Raw genomic sequence first — 20,111 nt, 5'->3', positions numbered from 1 at the left:
ACATACAATAATTGAATCTTTGGTGATGAGGCTTAGAGGGAAAATGCACAGTTTAGCACTCCGCGGAGGAGTTACCTGAGCAGAAAGTAGTTCTGGCCGTTTTTTAAGCAGCCGTCGCCATTTTCTTTCACTCTGAAGCAAGTGAACGCGCCCTGCACTCTGAAAGGTACGTATAATGATTTAAAATGGAATTAACCCGCTAAATATCCGGACTTAAAATGTTTAAAAATGCCAGGTTATATTGTAAAACAACCTTTATGGGATGGATGTATGCCAGGTTATATTGTAAAAATGAACGATGAAGCGTCGACGCTCGTTTTAAACACGTGATGTGGTATACTTGTTCTGAGCATTGTTTTACATTTTAATGTATATTCAGAAAATAACCAATGTCATTGTCGAAATTTGAAAATATTCGTCGATACTTGATTTATATATATTTATATCTGAGTACTCCGTCTCTGGTGTGCCAAGGCGGCTAGCTACATGCTACTGCGAGTTTATATTGTTGGGATATCAAATAAGACCGATGACGTTGAGGGGCCTTTCCTAGTTTTTTGTTAATACAAGTTATTGTCGTCGGTTGATGTCTTGGATTAATTCAAGCAATTGCGGTCATTTTTAGACATTTTTAGCTTGAGTGTTGAGCACAAAAGATCGGTCAGTGTTTAGCAAGATTCACGTAATGCTAGCAAGTCCAACGCGATTTTTGCCCCGAATGGCGTAAAATTCAAATTTCCCCACGTCAAACGTATGGAATCATGTAATCGACGATTGCGTATAAGTATGTAAACGGTACGCAATAATTACGGGTTGGTAAAGTTAAGGTCACGGTTTGGTACAGAACATTACGTATTTTCCAAATGAAGCGCGAAAACTGCGTGTTTTTGGTAGGTTATTATCCAACAAACAACTAGCAAATAAATAAATGCATAAAGATGCTAAGACAAATCAAATGTAGGTCAAAACACTCGAGTGTATTATAAATGATAATATACTTAAGTATATTATCTGTATACGCTTTGCTATGTGACAAAACCGATTAGTGTAATATGTAATCATGTATTATCTTTAGACTAATAATGAAATAAATGCAGGGGAAGTGCAACAGCTAAAGTTTACACAGTGCAGATTAGTAAATGAAAGTTACTTCTTGGCCAAGTAATGGCAGCTCTCAGCCCATTTCCCATCTTTGAATGATTGATTGATACTTTTATTAGTAGATTGCACAGTTCAGTACAATTGACCACTAAATGTAACACCCGAAATAAGTTTTTCAACTTGTTTAAGTCGGGGTCCACGTTAATCAATTCATCTCTATTAAACAATGCCAGCCTATGTCTGTCGTCATATCCACTTGACTCTGTTCATCGATGCATTTCACGGGAAAGGACTAGTTTTTAAAATAGCAGACTTTAAACAACATTAGTCTCTGGATTCTCCTTATTAGCCAAATGCTCGTCGGCATAGATTTTGTTTGCCCATATTTTTCCTTTTTCGTCCTCTTACATGCTTACTTTCTAAATGTGTGCTTCCTCACTTCAGGTGTGTCATGTGGGATACCGTACGCGGTGTACTGCACTGAAAAAGTAAAAATACAACTCTACTAGAGTTTATTGATCATTATTTTTTTGTCTTTAAGGTGTGAAGTATAAATCATCACAATGGTGAAAATATTTGTGGGGAACTTGTCACCAGACACCACGTCAGATGAACTGCGGTCGCTCTTTTCCCAGTATGGCAAGATCGCGGAATGCTCCATCCTGAAGAGTTTCGGCTTTGTGCACATGGACAGCAAGTCTGAGGCGGAAGAAGCTATTCGCAACCTCCACCAGTATCAGCTGAACGGACAGTCTATGAACGTGGAGCTGAGTCGTGGCAAGTCCAGAGGGTCCACCAAGCTCCATGTTGGCAACATTGCCTGCTCCAACCAGGAGCTGCGCGCTAAGTTTGAGGAGTATGGTGTGGTGGTGGAGTGTGACATCGTGAAAAACTATGCTTTTGTTCACATGGAGCGCATGGAGGATGCCATGGAGGCCATTAATGCGTTAGACAACACAGCGTTTAAAGGTGACCTTTTGGGCTGGGCGTATTGGGGGAATGCCTTGTATTTGTTTGCTTGTTATAGATGTACAGGTAAGTCGTGAATGTCCATCAGGTAAGTAAAAAGGTCAACTGGTGAGACTGGGGCTAACCTGACAAGTTTTAAAGCTGGTATCCGTAATGTAATAGAGCATGTCGATTGGTATTGTTAGAACGTGTCATACTGAAATGAATCGCATTTACGATCGTGCGCTGTGTGCGGCCCTGCGTCCACATTATTTGTAGGAGTTATAATCCGCTTTGTTCTGCTAATTTTATTAACTATCTTTCTTAGGATTCAGCACAACGAAACATACTCTCTCTGAAGTAATTGAATTTACAGTACACAAAGTTACGGATTTCAGCTTTAATGCCAATGTGATGTGATGTTCAAGTCTTGTTTTTAGAACATAATTTGGGAGTAAATACTTTTTTTCAAATGATTGTAAACAAATCCTTATTGAGTGTTTCTTTTCAAGGCAAACTGATGAGCGTGAAGCTTTCGACTAGCCGCCTCCGTACTGCGCCGGGAATGGGAGACCGAGCGGGTTGTTATCGTTGCGGGCAAGAAGGCCACTGGTCCAAAGAATGCCCTCTAGATCAGAACGGCTACCACAGAAACGGCTCAGAGCCAAACTCTGATGGATACGATGCCTCGAGATTTGATGGGCACAGCCGAGGTTATCAAGCGGGCTACAGCGGCGCGGAAGCGGATTATGGTGGAGGCTACGCTCCTGTGCACGCCTCTTCCCGTGGTTCCGGTCACAGCAGCACCGCGGCGGGGTACCGAGCGGGTACGGGCTACGAGAATGCAGCGAGATACGGGCCACATCCAGGTTACAGTGTGTCTGGCGGCAGCGAGGCGGCATACCAAAGCGACAGCTCATACTATGGCGCGGTACCAGGCTACCCGGTGCGGCGGTCGCCTTATGAGGAAAGGGATCCGTACGGAGTTGTGGACTACTACGGGAAGTACAGGGCCAATGTGTACAGTGGTTATTTCGAGGAACAACGTGCTGTGCCTGCGCCTGCTTCAACGGTGTCAGCCGTCTCGGCTGGTATGAGGGAACGAGCGCCTGCCACTAGCATCGACCCATATCAGTGTCCACCGGTTCCTTCTGCACCAGTGCCGGTTCCCTCGTACCACACACGTGACCGGAGTCCGATTCGGCGAGTCCTTGCCGAGGCCGATGGATACCCATATCAGGGTTCGCAGATGCCCTCGGGGGGCACTCCTCACAATAAGTACTACATATAATTGTCCGCGGGATCGAGGCGCCGAGCGGCCATGGTACACACACACACACACACACACACGCTTCCACTGACTTTTGTCTTACACAGCCACGTGACAGCTGACGAGTGGGCTCGCTTAGCCATTAGCGAGTGCAAGTATTAGTAACTCAATTGGTTACCGTGTCTTAAGGCAAAAAGCAGTGTCACTTAACACAACATTTGACAAGATAGGAAGAAAGTACAGTACGTGAGCATAAGTTCACATTTCAATAACATGAAAGGAGCACCATTCAGTTAAATTACTTTGTGCATGGTGCATGTTTTTAAAGGTGAGTCGCTAACCATCTAATGTGTTTGTGCTTTTTAGTTTAGTTGTGGGTAGTGAAGCTAGCTGCAGAGTGTAGATATGGTGATTAATTGCATTTTATTTTAGGCTTACATGTCACATATAGACGTACTTGTATTTGGGTTGTATTTTTTGGAGAAAAAAAATCATTTGAAGGCCATGCAAATATACTGAATTGTAAACGCCCTTCACCACCTTCATTTTTTTTTTTTTACTTTGAAGATCGTCTGTATTGTCACTTTTGAATAAACTGACTGAAGCCCTATTGTGTGTGCGCTTTTGAGTTTTACACTGTTACACTCTTTATAACAAAATGAACGTTTTTGACAAGATCTTACGCCTTTTAAAGGTTATGAGGGAGAAATGACTGGGGTGGAATGTACACCCCTTTTTTTTTGTTTGAAAGTCGAGTCAGTCCAAGCTTGAGATCAGTAATTCATTAAACTATAATTTATTGAGATTGGCTCATTTATAAATATACTATTTTTACAACTTAGTAGTGCGCCCTTACACGTATTTCCAGTATACACTTGCAGTGAAATGATTAACAAGGACTATTTCTTTACGCCTGTCTATCACGCTCTAAAGAGAACGTGGGGCGTGGTTTATGTGGACCAATAGGAGAGCACCATACTGCAGCGCTCCGCCCCCCACTGACAGGATAGTCTTTTGTGTTTTTAACGCAAGACGCCATTTTGATTTTCGTGATCGAAGAAGATCTCAAAACTCGAAGTACGAGGTAGCTAACCTGTTTTGCACCAAGGTTATATAGTTGGCAAACTTGACTAACCTTTTCAACGACGAGTTGATTGGGCTGCCAAAATGGCGACGGGGGCAAACGCGACTCCTTTAGGAAAGTTGCATCCCAGCATCGGCGCTAAGCGAGGCTTCGAGGCAGGGCCTGGCGCCGGGAACGGCTTGATTCCAAGCCCGGCTCCACCTGCCTCATTTTCGCCGATTCAAGGATTCCAGCCGGCGATTCCCCCCTCCACCTACCCGCAGACAAACCAGTACAACGCGGCCGGCGGGTTTTCACCTCAACCTCCCCAGCCATCAGGTGTTCAGGGTAAGTTTAGCGCACAGCTAACGCTAACGTATGCGACTGGAGGCAGCATGCTGGCCCGGATTAAAGGCCAATTTACACCAACCTCGACCATACGGAAACGTTTAACGTTTTTATTTGATGAACATATGGTTAGTAGTTGTTGTAAACAATAAACCGCCATTTATGTGGATACATGTGTTTACCTGAGCAGCATCACCGAGTGAAAAGTGGAAATGAAAGTACGCCATGTTTATTGTAATGTGCTGTGATGAGCAGTTGCTTGGGTTTTGTTGTAACCACAATACCAATGGCGCGCAATTTGCAAATTTAATATCAAATCAAATGTTTATTGGATTCATCATTATACAGTGTACATCCACGACTAAACTACTACAAATTGTGGATTCAGGCCGGGTGGCCTATTTCAAGTTCCAGGTAACCCTACAATACTATATTTTATAAATAGTAAACCAAGTTGTGGTAGTAGTTTAGTCAGTAGTTCTGTCGTGGATGCACACTGTATAGTGATGAATCTAATAAACATTGGATTTATTTTGACTTTAAATTTGCAAAATGCAGTTGCGCATTTTGCAAATTGCGCGCCATGGGTATTGTGCTTACAACAGTTTGTACATAGTTTCGTTGCGCTTGATGCTACACATACCTACCGGACTGTGTGTGCTTCCTTGTATTTTTCTTGCATACTTGACTGTGTGTGGGGTCACCGTCTTTTTATTGTAGACCATTTGAGATTGAATCTGCAGCGCCTCTGCTGGTCGCGGTGTAATAGCGTATTACATTTTGCTCTCAAATAGTTTCACACTGCAGAAAGAGTAATGTGGAGACTCAATCAATCAATCAACGTTTATTTATACAGCCCTAAATCACAAACGTCTCAAAGGGCTGCACAAACCACAAAAGGGCAAGGAAAAATTCACCCCAGTGGAAAAGGTCCGCATATGTGGGCACCTCCCCGGGGACCGAAAGCAATGGATGTCGAGCGGAACTAACATGATATTGTGAAAGTTCAGTTCAGAGTGCAGTGGTTCTTAAGCTTGTTGGAGGTACCGAACCTCACCAGTTTTATAAGCACATTCACCGAACTCTTCTTTCGTGAAAAATGTTGTTGTTGTTTTTTTTTGTTTTTTTCAAATTCAAGACAAAGTTATGTGTTTTTGGTAACACTTTAGTATGGGGAAATATTCTAAGCAACACAGACTTAATTTAGAGTTATTTGGACACTAGGGGAACATATTCTGAGTAACACAGACTTAATTTAGAGTTGTTTGGACACTAGGGGAACATATTCTAACTAACAAAGACTTAATTTAGAGTTATTCAGATAGGGTCAGTGTTAGAGGGTTAGGGTTATAATAAGGACATGCCGAATAAGGCATTAAAAAGTACTTAATGACTAGTTAAGAGCCAATATGTTACTAATTTGCATGTTAATAAGCAACTAATTAATGGTGAATATGTTCCCCATACTAAAGTGTTACCATGTTTTTTTCACTGGTGCACAAAATGAACCGGGCATGAACATCACCTTGTTTGCAAACAACAAAACCAACACAGTGCATGAACTCGCAACAAATTACACACCTGCAAATCAGTCAGCTGTTGCCGTATCCGTAATACGCCGATAGGGAGAAGTTTGTATTTACACGACGAGTCGAGTGTGTTTTGATCTCCGCCGAACCCCAGAGGCCGTCTCACCCAACCCCTAGGGTTCGATCGAACCCAGGTTAAGAACCACTGCCATAGTGGATCTAACATAACCGTGAGAATCCAGTCCAAAGTGGATCCAATATAGTAGCGAGAGTCCCGTCCAAAGTGGAGCCAGCAGGAAACCATCCCAAGCGGGGGCGGATCAGCAACGCAGAGATGTCCCCAACCGATACACAGACCGCCCCGAGATGCCGCTATTAATGCATCGTAAGACTGGTCTCCTAAAGCTTTAGCCAAAAACTTGGTAAATATTTCTATTTTGTCTTGATGGTCCTTCTTATTCAATATATGTCATCCAAAAGAACTTGGGATTGACAAATTACTTTTATTCCCTGAGAGGAAGACTGGTCAGGATGCAAAAGGACTGGGGTTAGGTATCGTTTGAAATCGAACAATTCCGATTCCTTGTTTTGATTCTGATTCTTGACGATTCTCGATTCCAGAGACGGGACACGCATTTATTTTTACTCCATGAACTCGGAGGTGCTTCATCATGTTCGACGTGCACCCTCCTAAGCACGAAACAGTCCTGTCGTGCGTGTTACATTTCGCCGATATTTCTTTTTTTTTTTTACTAAAATAAAGCCACACTTTCGACCGTCGACGCCCGCTATCCGTGCTTGACTGACTCGCTCGGCTACATAGGCTCGGCTATGCTAACACTTCCGGCGGTGGGCGCTTCTTCGTTGGTGTTCAGCAGCTTCTTCTTCCGGTCAGCGGACTTATTCTTTTTTTCCGGTCGGCGGACCGGGTATCGAAACTAGCAATCGAAATTTAAACTTTTGAACGATTCCGGGACAATCGGAAAGTTAGTCCTGGTTCTAATCGATACTCGGTGCCCAACCCTAAACAGGAACCAAACAGTTTATGTCTAAAGGCCAAAGTAAAAATGGGCCACAGGCCAAACGGCGATTTAAAGTCAACATCATCATAAGTAAAAGGTTTAGCCCCATACCAGTATATTGAAAGAGGAATAGATGGTCAAGTTTGATGGATGACAACAAATTAACTTTGCGGACATGCCATCAATGATTGTGTAAGCTTGAAAAAGGTTAGTATGAAAATGTATTAGCCATGCCGGGCCAAATGTGGCTCCCACGCCTTACTTTGGGGACTACTGCATTACAGTATTTGTAATGATAGATGGATATGGTATTCCACAGTGCACGGTTTAAGATTTTTTTTATATATGCAAGAGCCAAACATCCTTCGGTTTCCCTGTACAGATTTCAGCCAAAAGAAGCAAAGGAAGAAGAGCCGCTGGAGCAGTGAGACCCCCGATCAGAAGACTATCATTCCAGGCATGCCTACCGTCATCCCCCCTGGTCTTACGAGGGATCAAGAGAGAGCCTATATAGGTAATTATTCGGCAATTACATGTTCTAATTCAAGTTGTCACATTTTATTGTGCTGTTGTTAATCCTAACACATTTTTTATATGAAGACTGATATTTTTAATCACAATTCCATTTGTATTTCATACCTACTGTATGTTTAATGATGACAACTTGTGCTTCAGTTGTCCTTGCAAAAGCCATCCAAAGTCATTAAATCTAAACTTTATGGTGTTAAGGTGGCAATGTTTCTAAAGCTGTATGGTTTGCATACAATTGGGCACCCATTAGCAAGTTGTAGTGGTATGTGTCAATAAGCTGCAGGTCATAGTTCACTGTCTTGCCTGACCTTTCAAAACACATCAGTATTGTTCCTGTGCATGGAAGTGTAGCTCTTAATGTCCTAACTTGCCAAAGTTTTACACTGTGTATTTTGGTTAAAGTGTGAGCAATGCTGCTTCAATGGCAAATCAATCAATTGTATGCAAGGTTTCCCCTACATGTTATTGGTTGTGGCGAATCACCTCGGCAAAACAAAACTAGCCACACCTAAAAAATAAGATGTTGTTTTTTTTACATGAAAATTAATTTAAGTATGAATGTATATACTGTAGTCTATTATTTACATACTATTGGCTATATATTTTTTTAAAAACTTCAAATACCATAATCATGTTTTATGCTTTATTTTGAAGAAGGAAAAAAACATCCATCTAAATCGTCTGTCAGCAGCGCTATAGCTGGCTGCACACCTGATCGGAGTTAACACTCGACAAAAGTAAGGACAGAAAGTTGAAGAGAAAGATATTTCAAGTTAATTAGGACATTTCTTGTTCAAGCCTGTGTAAACAACTCTCATTTTTACATTACTACCGACAATGTCTGGTTTTACGCCACGTGCTTCTTCGAACCTCCATTTGGACAACTGTGTGCGTGTATTGTGCATGTTCTCCCGTGTGCATGGGTTTTCTCCGGGTTCACCGATTTCCTACCACATTGCAAACTTATGCATGTTGGGTTCATTGGAGACTGTAAATTGTCCAGGTATGAATGTGAGTTTGAATGATTGTTTTTCTATGTATGTGCGCTGTGATGGCCGTGTTAATTTTGTTTAGCCTGTCAATGAGCTGGTCCATTGTACGTATGTTACCATGAAGCTTAGCTGCATTAGAGCCAACGTTCATCCTGTATAATTATAACTTTTTTTTTCAGTTTATTCCAAACTGTATTATTAATTTAATGTGATTCCTACGTGTGTGTGTGTGTGTATAATGTACTTAATAGTGTACTTAGTTTACAGTGACTTAATTGAGGAGAATATCAATAAACCACCTCAAATTGTATTTTCATTTGTAATTTAAAAGTCTGCTTACATATTAGTCCAACTAAATTACAACATTCAGCAAGGTCAGGCTAAAGTTACCTTTTACAATAAACTGCCACAATTGAAAAATAGAGAAGAATATGAGAAAAAATATATTGTACTAATAACACAAGTTATTTTTTAAGTATGGATTACATATATCTGTTAGATATATAAAACATTTGTTCAAGTTTTTAAAACCTATGCTTCATTGCCAATCAAAATGATCATGACGTCAATATGATGGTGTCACAGTGACCACGCACCCACCGCCACATATATAGTGGCAATCGGTGAGAAATCCTGCTATGTAATTATTAATATCCTACAGCAAAAATGGAAAACAAATCACGAGTGTTGACACTGTGGGGGAAATAATCAAGTCACTTGAATTCTAAGTGCCTTTCAGCAGCAGTGTAGCACCAACAAATAACAGGAGTCCTTTCCTCAATAACTGACATTATTATTGATGTTCAGTCATTGGTAATGGTTGGTCATAGCTGGTGTTCAAGCATTCATTTGTGCCTGCTTTATGTTGTCACACTTTTCTCACGCTCTTTTATTTTTTATTGTTTTTGCCCATTTACTAATGCAATATACAAGAAGCGCTTTAAAGAAGTATTCCTCTAAAGATCTTGTTATTTTAGTGACTGATGAATCTGCACAATTATTTGCAACTTTCCTGATGTGCATGAAATTACATAATTACTTAATCGTTACCCTTTTCAAAGGGATGCACCGATTGATGTGCCTGTGACATGTCTTTAGTGGGTCAAAACAACTGCATTGCCTGGTCACTTTTAGAAACAAAATGTAAAAAAAAAAAAAAATCTGGCCTTAACAAAAGCATTGTCAAAATGCAATTGGTGCATCTCTCCTCAATGAAGTAAGTAATGTCAGTCAAGGCACGTAAAGAGACAAGATTTTAGAATTTACGGGCACGGAACGTATGTTTGGTTCACAGAGAAGGTTAGAAGAGAGAGACTGTTTTTGCTTTTTTACCCTTGTGAAATTGGGATAATCTCTGTCAGTTTTAGTATCTCTAAAATAACCAAATGAAATATATGGAAATGAGATGGAGATTAATGTTCATACCACACAAAAAGCTCTTACTTTCTCTGTGAACACACATAGTTGATTTAACCATAAAGCTGGTATCATTGAGTGTTTGCTTATTATTTGGTAACGCAAATGTCACATTTGGCACAACGATTACTTTCCTTGAGGTACAATAATCACATGTTTTACATGGTCAAGCTCTGAAGAAAGTATGTTTTTGCTAATGTTAATAACTACTAAAGTGTACAGTGGAACCCACTTATTTCGACAACCTGTCTGTCAAACACAGCGGGTCCCAACCACCGGGCCACTGTCTGTGGACAAGGCCGAATTGGATTGCGTAAAGCAGTGATTTAAAAAGAAAATAGATAGTATTTTTATTTTAAATTTTTGTAAGTAACTACAATGAATTACGAAAATGCATATACATTCTGGAATAAGGTCAATTTTTTATTTGAAAAATATTACACAAACATATTTTAATCTCACTTCATATTGGGGTTAAAGTTGGGTTTTCGTTATCACTACTAGCAGTTGCAAAACTGAAAGTGAGGTGTTGTCGGGAAAGCAGCAACATAACTACTGTCTAGTTACCGAGCATTAAAATGTGCACGCCATGACTTTGTATGGTGGAAAGTAAGAGCACAGTATTCCTCCACATTGTCTACCCATTTCATTTGATTTTAGATATTTAGCCATTGGAATATTTCCCCAAATACAAAAGCTTTATTGTCATTGTAGTAGACATACAGGGAGTTAACCACTGCAGCCATGTTTGATAATACTACAGTGGTATGTTGGCTTGCGATTTGAATTGGTTCTGTGATGGAACTCATAAGGTTAACCCAAAATACTCAAAAATGTTCTCTATTTTGTTTAATTGGAGTCCTCTTAATTTATGCTCCCCACCCCAACCAAAACATTTTTTTTTCACCTAACTTGTTTTGCGTATATCATACTTTTAATTAGAAAAACAAACTTGTTAATCTTGATTATTACATGAAAAAAAATGCTTAAACAAATATCTACACAAATGGAGGAAAATATGTCAACTAAAAATAAACTGAACAAAGGTTAAAAAAAACCTTGTTTCCCAATTTCCTTAGGTCATTAGCCAAAGTCACAAATAAATGTGCAAGCAATGGTTAGTTTCGGTTATATTGACAGTCACTTGTGCCAAAATCGTTTAGCCAATCAGAAGGGCGTCAAGATAAGCAGGTTCCATTGTAACAACTAATATGTTGTCAGATATACATTTGATTTGGCGTTGTATTTCATGTAGCTCAATTACATGTGCATTATTGATTGAGACCGTGCTCCAATGTACTCGTTTTAATGGTGTTGTGATAACCACATTTCTCTCCATCCTTGTTTTTCTTTCCTAACCTGAATTCTTCCAGTCCAACTGCAGATTGAAGACCTGACACGTAAACTGCGTACAGGAGACCTGGGAATCCCTGTTAACCCTGAGGACAGGTCGGAAAAAGATTAAATCCATGAACAGTAACACTTTCTCTACCTTAACTTTTTGGAAGAAAAATGCTCATTTTCAGTACATATATGTGTATATATAGTGTTGTGGTTAGAATGAGTGTCAGTTGTGTTGTAGACTTCAGCTGCTTAAATGTATGCTATCTTTACTGCTAATCACTTGATTATTGTTCTCATTGCAATGTAGGAGAATGATGTAAATTTCACTTTCACATTCTGACAAATGGATGCATTTACACTTTTACCCACAACAACAACAGTGTTTGCAAAGACATACCATCTTGTATATTTATCCAAAGTTTTGTCTTGGATAAAACAAAACAAAAAATAAGAGACTCTTTCGGCAGTTCTCTTGAGAACCTGTAAATCTTACTACAATATATGAATGCGTTAAGTTTCCTTCCATGTTAATGTGCATTAGGGTTTTGTGGGACAGTATAGTAAATATTGTTTCACAAACAAGTTGCTGTAATAACATAACAGCTTTTCACAATTTATTAGGTTTTTTTTTTTATAAATAGTTGAATTAATTTTCATGAACATTCTTTATACAGAGTCCAGGATGTGTTGTGAGAAAGCTCAGATAAGGAAACATGTTCCCACAGGAAATGTGTAAAGTTAACTTAAAGTCAGCATCCCTGTCGCCTGTCCATGTTATAGAATTTGTAAACATGAGCAGACAATTCCACAGCAACCCAAAGGTTGATTTCAGATGAAGCTTCCCTAATCTATTGGGACAGAACAGAGCGGTGGTGCTTCATGTTGTCACCGCTGGAAGTTTTCTGGAGTCCCGCCCCCCCCTTTAAGCATCACAGCACGTGGTTACTAATGTGGCTCTCTTGACGAGAGAGCGTAGGAAAAGGTGGATATCTAATCCTAATTCCTTTCCTCTAACCCAAATTACCCCACGTCAACCTAACCCTCTTTCAAGCACAGAGCCTCCCTAATGCAGCAACGCAGGTTTTCAGCATCCGGGGGGGTATGGACCTCTTCCACCACGTCAACACCAACCAGCTCTCAGAGTCAGCGCCTCTGCTTAGGATTTGTTTTTCTTCCAACCTTTTTCTCTTTTAGGCCAACAATCCTGTATGCAGGTGAAATTATGGCCATGCATTTGCTTGTTTTGGAACACGACTAGCCACTAAATTCTATTCAACAATTGTCTGTCATGTCAGTGTCGTCAGACTAAATATACTTTTTTTTGTTAGCACTGGCATGACTCACTTAGTCTGAGAATACGCAATTCTTAATTCTCAATACAGTTTGTTTGATTAGTCAGCTATAGGGAGCTTTTGTGACTTTGCAAATGAGCTGCAAAAAAGTCGTTCATGGTGTTTCTATTTGTCCTGTGTCTGCCTTCAGGTCTCCCTCGCCGGAGCCCATCTACAACAGCGAGGGTAAGAGGCTGAACACGCGTGAATATCGCACGCGCAAGAAGATCGAGGAGGAGCGCCACTCCCTTATCACCGAGATGGTTGGACTCAACCCTGACTTTAAACCGCCAGCAGATTATAAGTATGTGTCCCTAATGCAGTTTGTCTATTTGTTGGTTTGCTGCTCAAAGTAAAACTGTCTTGTTATTGTGTAGACCTCCAGCCACCAGAGTAAACGACAAAGTCATGATTCCTCAAGACGAGTACCCTGAGATCAACTTTGTTGGCCTGCTTATTGGACCTCGGTGAGATGAAGTTCATATTAATACATTTGGTCTCGCATAACTTGTCCGTCAAACAACTCAAGTCCTGGTCAACCATGTTATCAATAAGTTTCCACTTAAGCTGACGTCGCAATACGTGGTTGGCCGCATTTATCAGCATACAAACGTTTGTTTATGTCGATGTGTTGTAGTACAGTGGAAACTGGTTATGAAAAGGAACACTGTGAGGACCTCCAAGAAGTGGGAAAAGTTATGTACCGTATTTTTCGGACCATAAGTCGCAGTTTTTTTCATAGTTTGGCCGGGGGTGCGACATATATTCCGGAGCGACTTATGTGTGAAATTAATAACACATTACCGTAAAATATCAAATAATATTATTTATCTCATTCGCGGAAGAGACGCAGAAAATGTCAGCAATCGTCACATACATGTCAACCAATAAGAATTTGGCGGGGGAGGGTCATGGCAGAAGTGTATTGTGGGTTATGGAATGCTAACTGCTATATGCTACTGCCGTAGCTATTAAAATGGATGATTTCATCGTTGGCGGTAACTTGTAAAAACTGAGAAGGGCTGAACAAAAATGGCACCGAAAGGGAAATCATGTACTGCAGATTACAAGCTGGACGTAGTGAAATATGCAGCAGAAAACGACAAGAGGAAGCGGCACATACCTTTGGAGTTGGCAGAGTTGTTTAGAAGCGACATCGAGGAAGAAGATTTCATCGGATTTATCGATTAGGAGTGGCAGATTGTTTGGTAAACGTATAGCATGTTCTATATGTTCAAGTTATTGGAATGACTCTTACCATAATATCTTACGTTAACATACCAGGCACGTTTTCCATTGGTTATTTATGCGTCATATAACTAGGGTTGGGTATCGTTTGAATTTGAACGATTCTGATTCTGATTCTTTGTTTCGATTCCGATTCCTGACGATTCCGATTCTTTCTTTAAAAAAAAAAAAGGCAGGGTCAAAGAAAAGTTTGGGATATTTTAAATGAGCTAGCTAACCTACAGTCTTTCTGAATGAAATAGTCTGACTTTCTCCATCAATTTTAATTCTATTAACTTTTTATGAACTTTACTATAAATTCCTCACAGGGCAGTTTTCAACTAGATTATAAATATAAAATCTATGAACTTGAATATAAACATTATAAATTATGAATACATTTTCACAGGGGTACACTTTCCTCAAGAGAGCTTTATTTTTGAAAACCTCATGAAAACACATTTACACACACAAGTGTATGATGCTGCAGGTACTTAAACATGTTACCGTGCTCCCACTATTGGGCTAACCTGGTGCAGAAAAGCAAATAAACAATAAGAAAGAACTTGCAAAACCCAGTCCAAATTAGCAGCAGGTATAGTATAAAATCAGAGACAGTTCTTGTTTAGAAAAATGACCATATCCGCCTTCTCAGGTAGGATGCGTGAGCGTTCTGGACAGATGTCTCCTGCTGTGGAAAATATACGTTCGCTGGGTGTCGAAGAAGCTTGAACGCACAAATAGGAAAAAGCGAGATCTGACAGCAAAGGATGAGTCCTTTGCTGACGGGACACGCATTTATTTGTACTCCATGAACTCGGAGGTGCTTCATCATGTTCGATGTGCACCCTCCTAAGCACGAAACAGTCCTGTCGCACGTGTTACATTTCGCCGATATTTCTTTTTTTTTTTTTTTGTAAAATAAAGCCACACTTTCGACCGTCGACGCCCGCTATCCATGCTTGACTGACTCGCTCGGCTACATAGGCTCGGTATGCTAACACTTCCGGCGGTGGGCGCTTCTTCGTTGGTGTTCAGCGGCTTCTTCTTCCGGGTTGGCAGACTTATTATTTTTTTCCGGTCGGCGGACTGGGTATTGAAACTAGGAATCGAAATTTTAACTTTTGAACGATTCCGGGAGAATCGGAAAGTTAGTCCCGGTTCCAATCGATACTCGATACCGAACCCTACATATAACGTACACTTACTCAGCCTGTTGTTCACTATTTTTTATTTATTTTAAATTGCCTTTCAAATGTCTATTCTTGGTGTTGGATTTTATCACATACATTTGCCCCAAAAATGCGATTTATACTCCAGTGCGACGTGTATATGTTTTTTCCTTCTTTATTATGCATTTTTGGCTGGTGCGACGTATACTTCATAGCGACATATAGTGCGAAAAATACGGTAAAAAAAATTCCAAAACTACACAAAACCAAAGAACTTCAGTTCTTTGGTTTCTTCAGTTAAAATGCCTTTGATAGTGATGGCATGTGTCAATGAACATTTTTATCAGACCCAAAGGGTTTCAGTCATACGGCTTTTATCGGGTAGGTGGAATGATGACAATGAAGCAGTCTGTAGTTTGAATATGGCGTGGGTCTGGGTGGACGGGGAGCGAATGGTCGATGTTGATTTGCATCTATGATGCAAAACTGTGTGTGTGTGTGTGTGTGTGTGTGTGTGTGTGTGTGTGTGTGTGTGTGTGTGTGTGTGTGTGTGTGTGTGTGTGTGTGTGTGTGTGTGTGATCAGGTAAAACTAAAAGCTTTGACTTTTGCAGTAAAAAATTGTGCCATCCTGTTTTAAAATTGTGACAACAGAATACTAGGTTATTGGTTTAATGAGGGTTGGTTTTAGTTTGGGCAGTTTGAGTGCGTCTTTTAACACGAGCTGGCAATTTAAACAAAACATATTTCCTATTGTGTGATGTGCTGTTTATATTTTGTTTTGTACCATGAATAGGATTGTTTTTCCTTTTCATCTCCATCTGCCCAGTTGAGCCGAAGTGTCAACAAGCTGATGATGTATGCTGCCGTCTAGTGGACAAATTTGTAAATTGTCAATCAGACAATTCATTGTAATGGGTGCGAGAGGGGAAGCAGATAGCGACAAATTCAAGTCAAATCAGCAAATTAGAATAGAATAGAATAGAAAGTACTTTATTGATCCCTGGGGGAAATTCAGCACCACAGTTCGCTCACAATAGACAATAATAATAATAAATAATATACAACATATATTATATATATAATATATGTGTATATATAATATATGAATAGTATAAATATATTCTACATATCAGAATCAGCTTTATTGTCATTACGCAGGGTAACGAGATTGAGGCCATTCCATACAGTGTGATGTGTGCATGCAAGAAAACAATGTGTAAATGTATAAAAATATAGAAGTGCAGAGAAAGGTGTGTAATATATTCTACATTTAAGTGCAGTCAAGGAACATATGCATTATACAGTCTGATGGCTGTCAAGTAGGTAATGAATGACAGCACCAACTTCTTCCGTAAAGATCTAAAATTAATTTAGACGCACCACCACAACTATAAAATAATGTGCAGTATGGGGAAACTGCTGTTCCTGATATCAAGATGTACCGTATTTTTCGGAGTATAAGTCGCACTTGACGAAAATGCATAATAAAGAAGGAAAAAAAACATATATAAGTTGCACTGGAGTATAAGTTGCATTTTTGGGGGGAAATTTATTTGATAAAACCCAACACCAAGAATAGACATTTGAAAAGCAATTTAAAATAAATAAAGAATAGTGAACAACAGGCTGAATAAGATGGCGCATAAATAACCAACTGAGAACGTGCCTGGTATGTTAACGTAACATATTATGGTAAGAGTCATTCAAATACCTATAACATAAAGAACATGCTATACGTTTACCAAACAATCTGTCACTCCTAATCGATAAGTCCCATGAAATCTTATACGTCTAGTCTCTTACGTGAATGAGGTAAATAATATTATTTGATATTTTACGGTAATGTGTTAATAATTTCACACATAAGTCGATCCTGAGTATAAATTGCACCCCTGGCCAAACTATGAAAAAAAACTGCGACTTACAGTCCGAAAAATACGGTACTTTTCACACTTTAATAAAGCGTCTTTCAGCTCTCTTGGTCTGGCTCTAACATGCAGGAAAACACCATAAACCATACACAATACTGTGGTGCACATATTGTATGAAAACAGAAAAATGTGCACAAATTAAGGAAAACAACAAAACTGTCAAGGTTTCATCCTAGTGTTTCTAGTGAAAGTCGCAAGTAAATGTGCAAGGGGCAACACAGATAGATGGTCAACATTCACACACTAGGGCCCATTTAGTGTTGCCAATCAACCTATCTCCAGTGTTTCTATTTGTGTGCACATAGTGGCAACACCTTGAAGAACATTGAGAAGGAATGCTGTGCCAAGATCATGATCCGTGGTAAAGGCTCCGTAAAGGAGGGCAAGGTTGGCAGAAAGGATGGACAGATGCTGCCCGGGGAAGACGAGCCTCTGCACGCCTTGGTCACTGCAAACACGATGGAGAACGTCAAGAAAGCTGTGGAGCAGGTTGGTGTTCTCTGTGTTGCTGCCACATCAGTGCGCATTTTAATGAATGATGCACCCTCAGATTCGCAATATCCTGAAACAAGGCATTGAGACGCCTGAGGATCAGAACGACTTGCGCAAGATGCAGCTTAGAGAGCTGGCGAGACTAAATGGCACGCTGAGGGAAGATGACAACAGGTCAGTTGATATTTCTTGACTCCATACATGTATTTCATTCACGACTCGTGCAGTTAAGGTTATTTCCTGTGTAGGATCTTACGTCCTTGGCAGAACACCGAGCCTCGTAGCATCACCAACACCACCCTCTGTACCAAGTGTGGTGGAGCAGGACACATCTCCTCTGATTGCAAGTACACCAGGTGAGGATCTTTCCATGAAGCAACCGAGTCTTTTGTTTTTTCTTGTCTTTCTGAACCTTTGTGCGCAGTTCTTTTGCGGCACAAAGAGCACCTGGTGCCGAGCCTCCACAGTCGGCGCAGGACAAGGCTCGCATGGACAAGGAGTATCTGTCACTAATGGCAGAGCTGGGCGAGGCTCCAGTCCCGGGATCCGGAGGAGGACATGTACAGGGAGGAGCTCTCCGGCCTCCTGCACCACACAGTAACCAGGGACCGCCGGTTGGTTTCTAGCAGAAGAAGCTCACGTCTGTTCATGAAGAATCACGTATGTTGAGTGACTTTTTGTCTGTGTGCTACAGAATCGGCCTCCCTGGATGGGATCTGGTTCCAATGAGAACAGGGGCTACCATGGCATGCATGGAGGGCCCCACAACTTTCCTCCCCCCATGCCCAACATGGGGGGCCCTCCGATGCCCCCGAACCCCAATGGCATGCCTGCCCCATGGATGCAACCTCCACCTCCACCCATGGGCCAGGGCCCTGGACCTCATGGACACCCCATGAGTAAGTGCTCTCACCTTCTGCCTTCCAATCATCTTTGAGTACAGACTACTTAAATCTGTCTTTTCTAGGCATGATGCCACCCCCGATGGGCATGATGCCCCCTCCACCACCTCCTCCTGGCAACCAGCCACCACCGCCCCCTTCTGGACCCCTTCCTCCATGGCAACAGCAGGCGCCGCCTCCTCCTCCCACAAGCAGCATGGCAACGAGTACACCGCTGCCATGGCAACAAAGTAAGACCACAAACTGAGAGCCTTTTTAGGCCTTTATTAAGTGTAAGTGAACTTTTGATGGTTGTTCCACTTCCCTTCTTGCAGACACCCCCACAACCTCCAGCCCTGGCACCGGTACCCTGCATCCATGGCAACAGCCTCAGCAGCCCCCAGCCTCAGCAGTCCAGCCTCCTCCACCAATGGGTAACCCCTCCATGGTGCCACCTCCCCCTGGGGTGCAGCCGCCCCTACCGCCCGGCGCGCCCCCTCCACCTCCTCCGCCTCCCCCTGGTTCAGCCAGCATGATGTACGTCCCACCGCCGCCCCCACCTCCAATGGACCCTTCCAACTTTGTTACCATGATGGGGATTGGCTTGCCACCATTTGGAATGCCCCCTGCCCCTCCACCTCCTCCACCGCAGAATTAAGAGCCCAGTCTGGAGAGAAGCACCACCCTGCATCATATCCAATAGACTGCCTGCTCACTAATATAACCAGTGCTTTATTTTCTATTGTCGAGATGTATCTGAAACCAGGATTAATTGACTTTAACTTGTCCAAATTGAAAAATCACACCTTTTCATAACATCAATGCAAAGCTATGTGTGCGTGCGTACGCGTGTGTGTGCGTGTGCGTGTGTCCAAACACTTGTTCTCAGGCATGCATTATGTTGTTTAGTCTACTGAATAACAAAAAGCTCATATTGGCATCGCTAAGTTTAGTTAATGTTGGACACATCTGTTCATTTTTACAAAGCAACACGATTGATCTTTGTTCAGTCCTTCAAATAGAAGCTTTGCATGATCCATTTCAAGAGCTTTGAGTTCATCAAGAGTAATATTTTTGTAATAAGATGTGAAGTGTTATATGCTCTTTTTTTCAATGTGCATGTTGTCTCGGTTGTCACATGAATAGAAAGGAGAGTCAGACATCTCTGGACATCGCTTGTGTCGATGAAATGTTGGTTTTATTCCCATTCTGGACGGTCTGTTGAATGACTTGCTTGGTTAGAAATAAAGTGATTCATTAGACCTTTGACTGCAGCGCCTTGTCCTTAAGTAAGCTTTCAAACATTATATAACCTCTTCCTGGGATTGCAACTATTCAGGGAACAGGGGAAGGACTCCTTCCTGAACATTTGAGCTGGTTATTTTCTGGCTTTAAGTAGTAACTTTGTTACAGTGAATGTATTTGATGTGCAAGACCAGTGGGAGAGGTCCCTTTCACAAACCACAACCTTGACTTAAACAACACTCAAATCTCCATCTTTATATGTTGGCG

General features: G+C 41.2%; 1 protein-coding gene across 1 annotated transcript; it reads left to right on the top strand.

Annotated features, from left to right (window-relative positions):
• Positions 1-26: 26 nt before the first annotated feature.
• sf1 (splicing factor 1) lies at positions 27-19,861 on the top strand. The gene is made up of 14 exons (XM_061912403.1): positions 27-166; positions 1,643-2,070; positions 4,470-4,730; positions 7,664-7,795; positions 11,594-11,669; positions 13,047-13,199; positions 13,273-13,362; positions 17,532-17,715; positions 17,777-17,892; positions 17,967-18,074; positions 18,143-18,332; positions 18,413-18,617; positions 18,686-18,850; positions 18,935-19,861. Exons 2-14 carry the CDS (start codon positions 1,665-1,667, stop codon positions 19,255-19,257), a joined length of 2,409 nt encoding a protein of 802 aa, XP_061768387.1. The 5' UTR covers positions 27-166; positions 1,643-1,664; the 3' UTR covers positions 19,258-19,861.
• Positions 19,862-20,111: the final 250 nt, after the last annotated feature.

Source organism: Nerophis ophidion, linkage group LG10 (genome assembly GCF_033978795.1).
Source record: "Nerophis ophidion isolate RoL-2023_Sa linkage group LG10, RoL_Noph_v1.0, whole genome shotgun sequence".
Lineage (NCBI taxonomy): Eukaryota > Metazoa > Chordata > Actinopteri > Syngnathiformes > Syngnathidae > Nerophis > Nerophis ophidion.
Note: the sequence above shows the minus strand (reverse complement) of the source record. Positions and strands in the feature narration are given on the sequence as shown.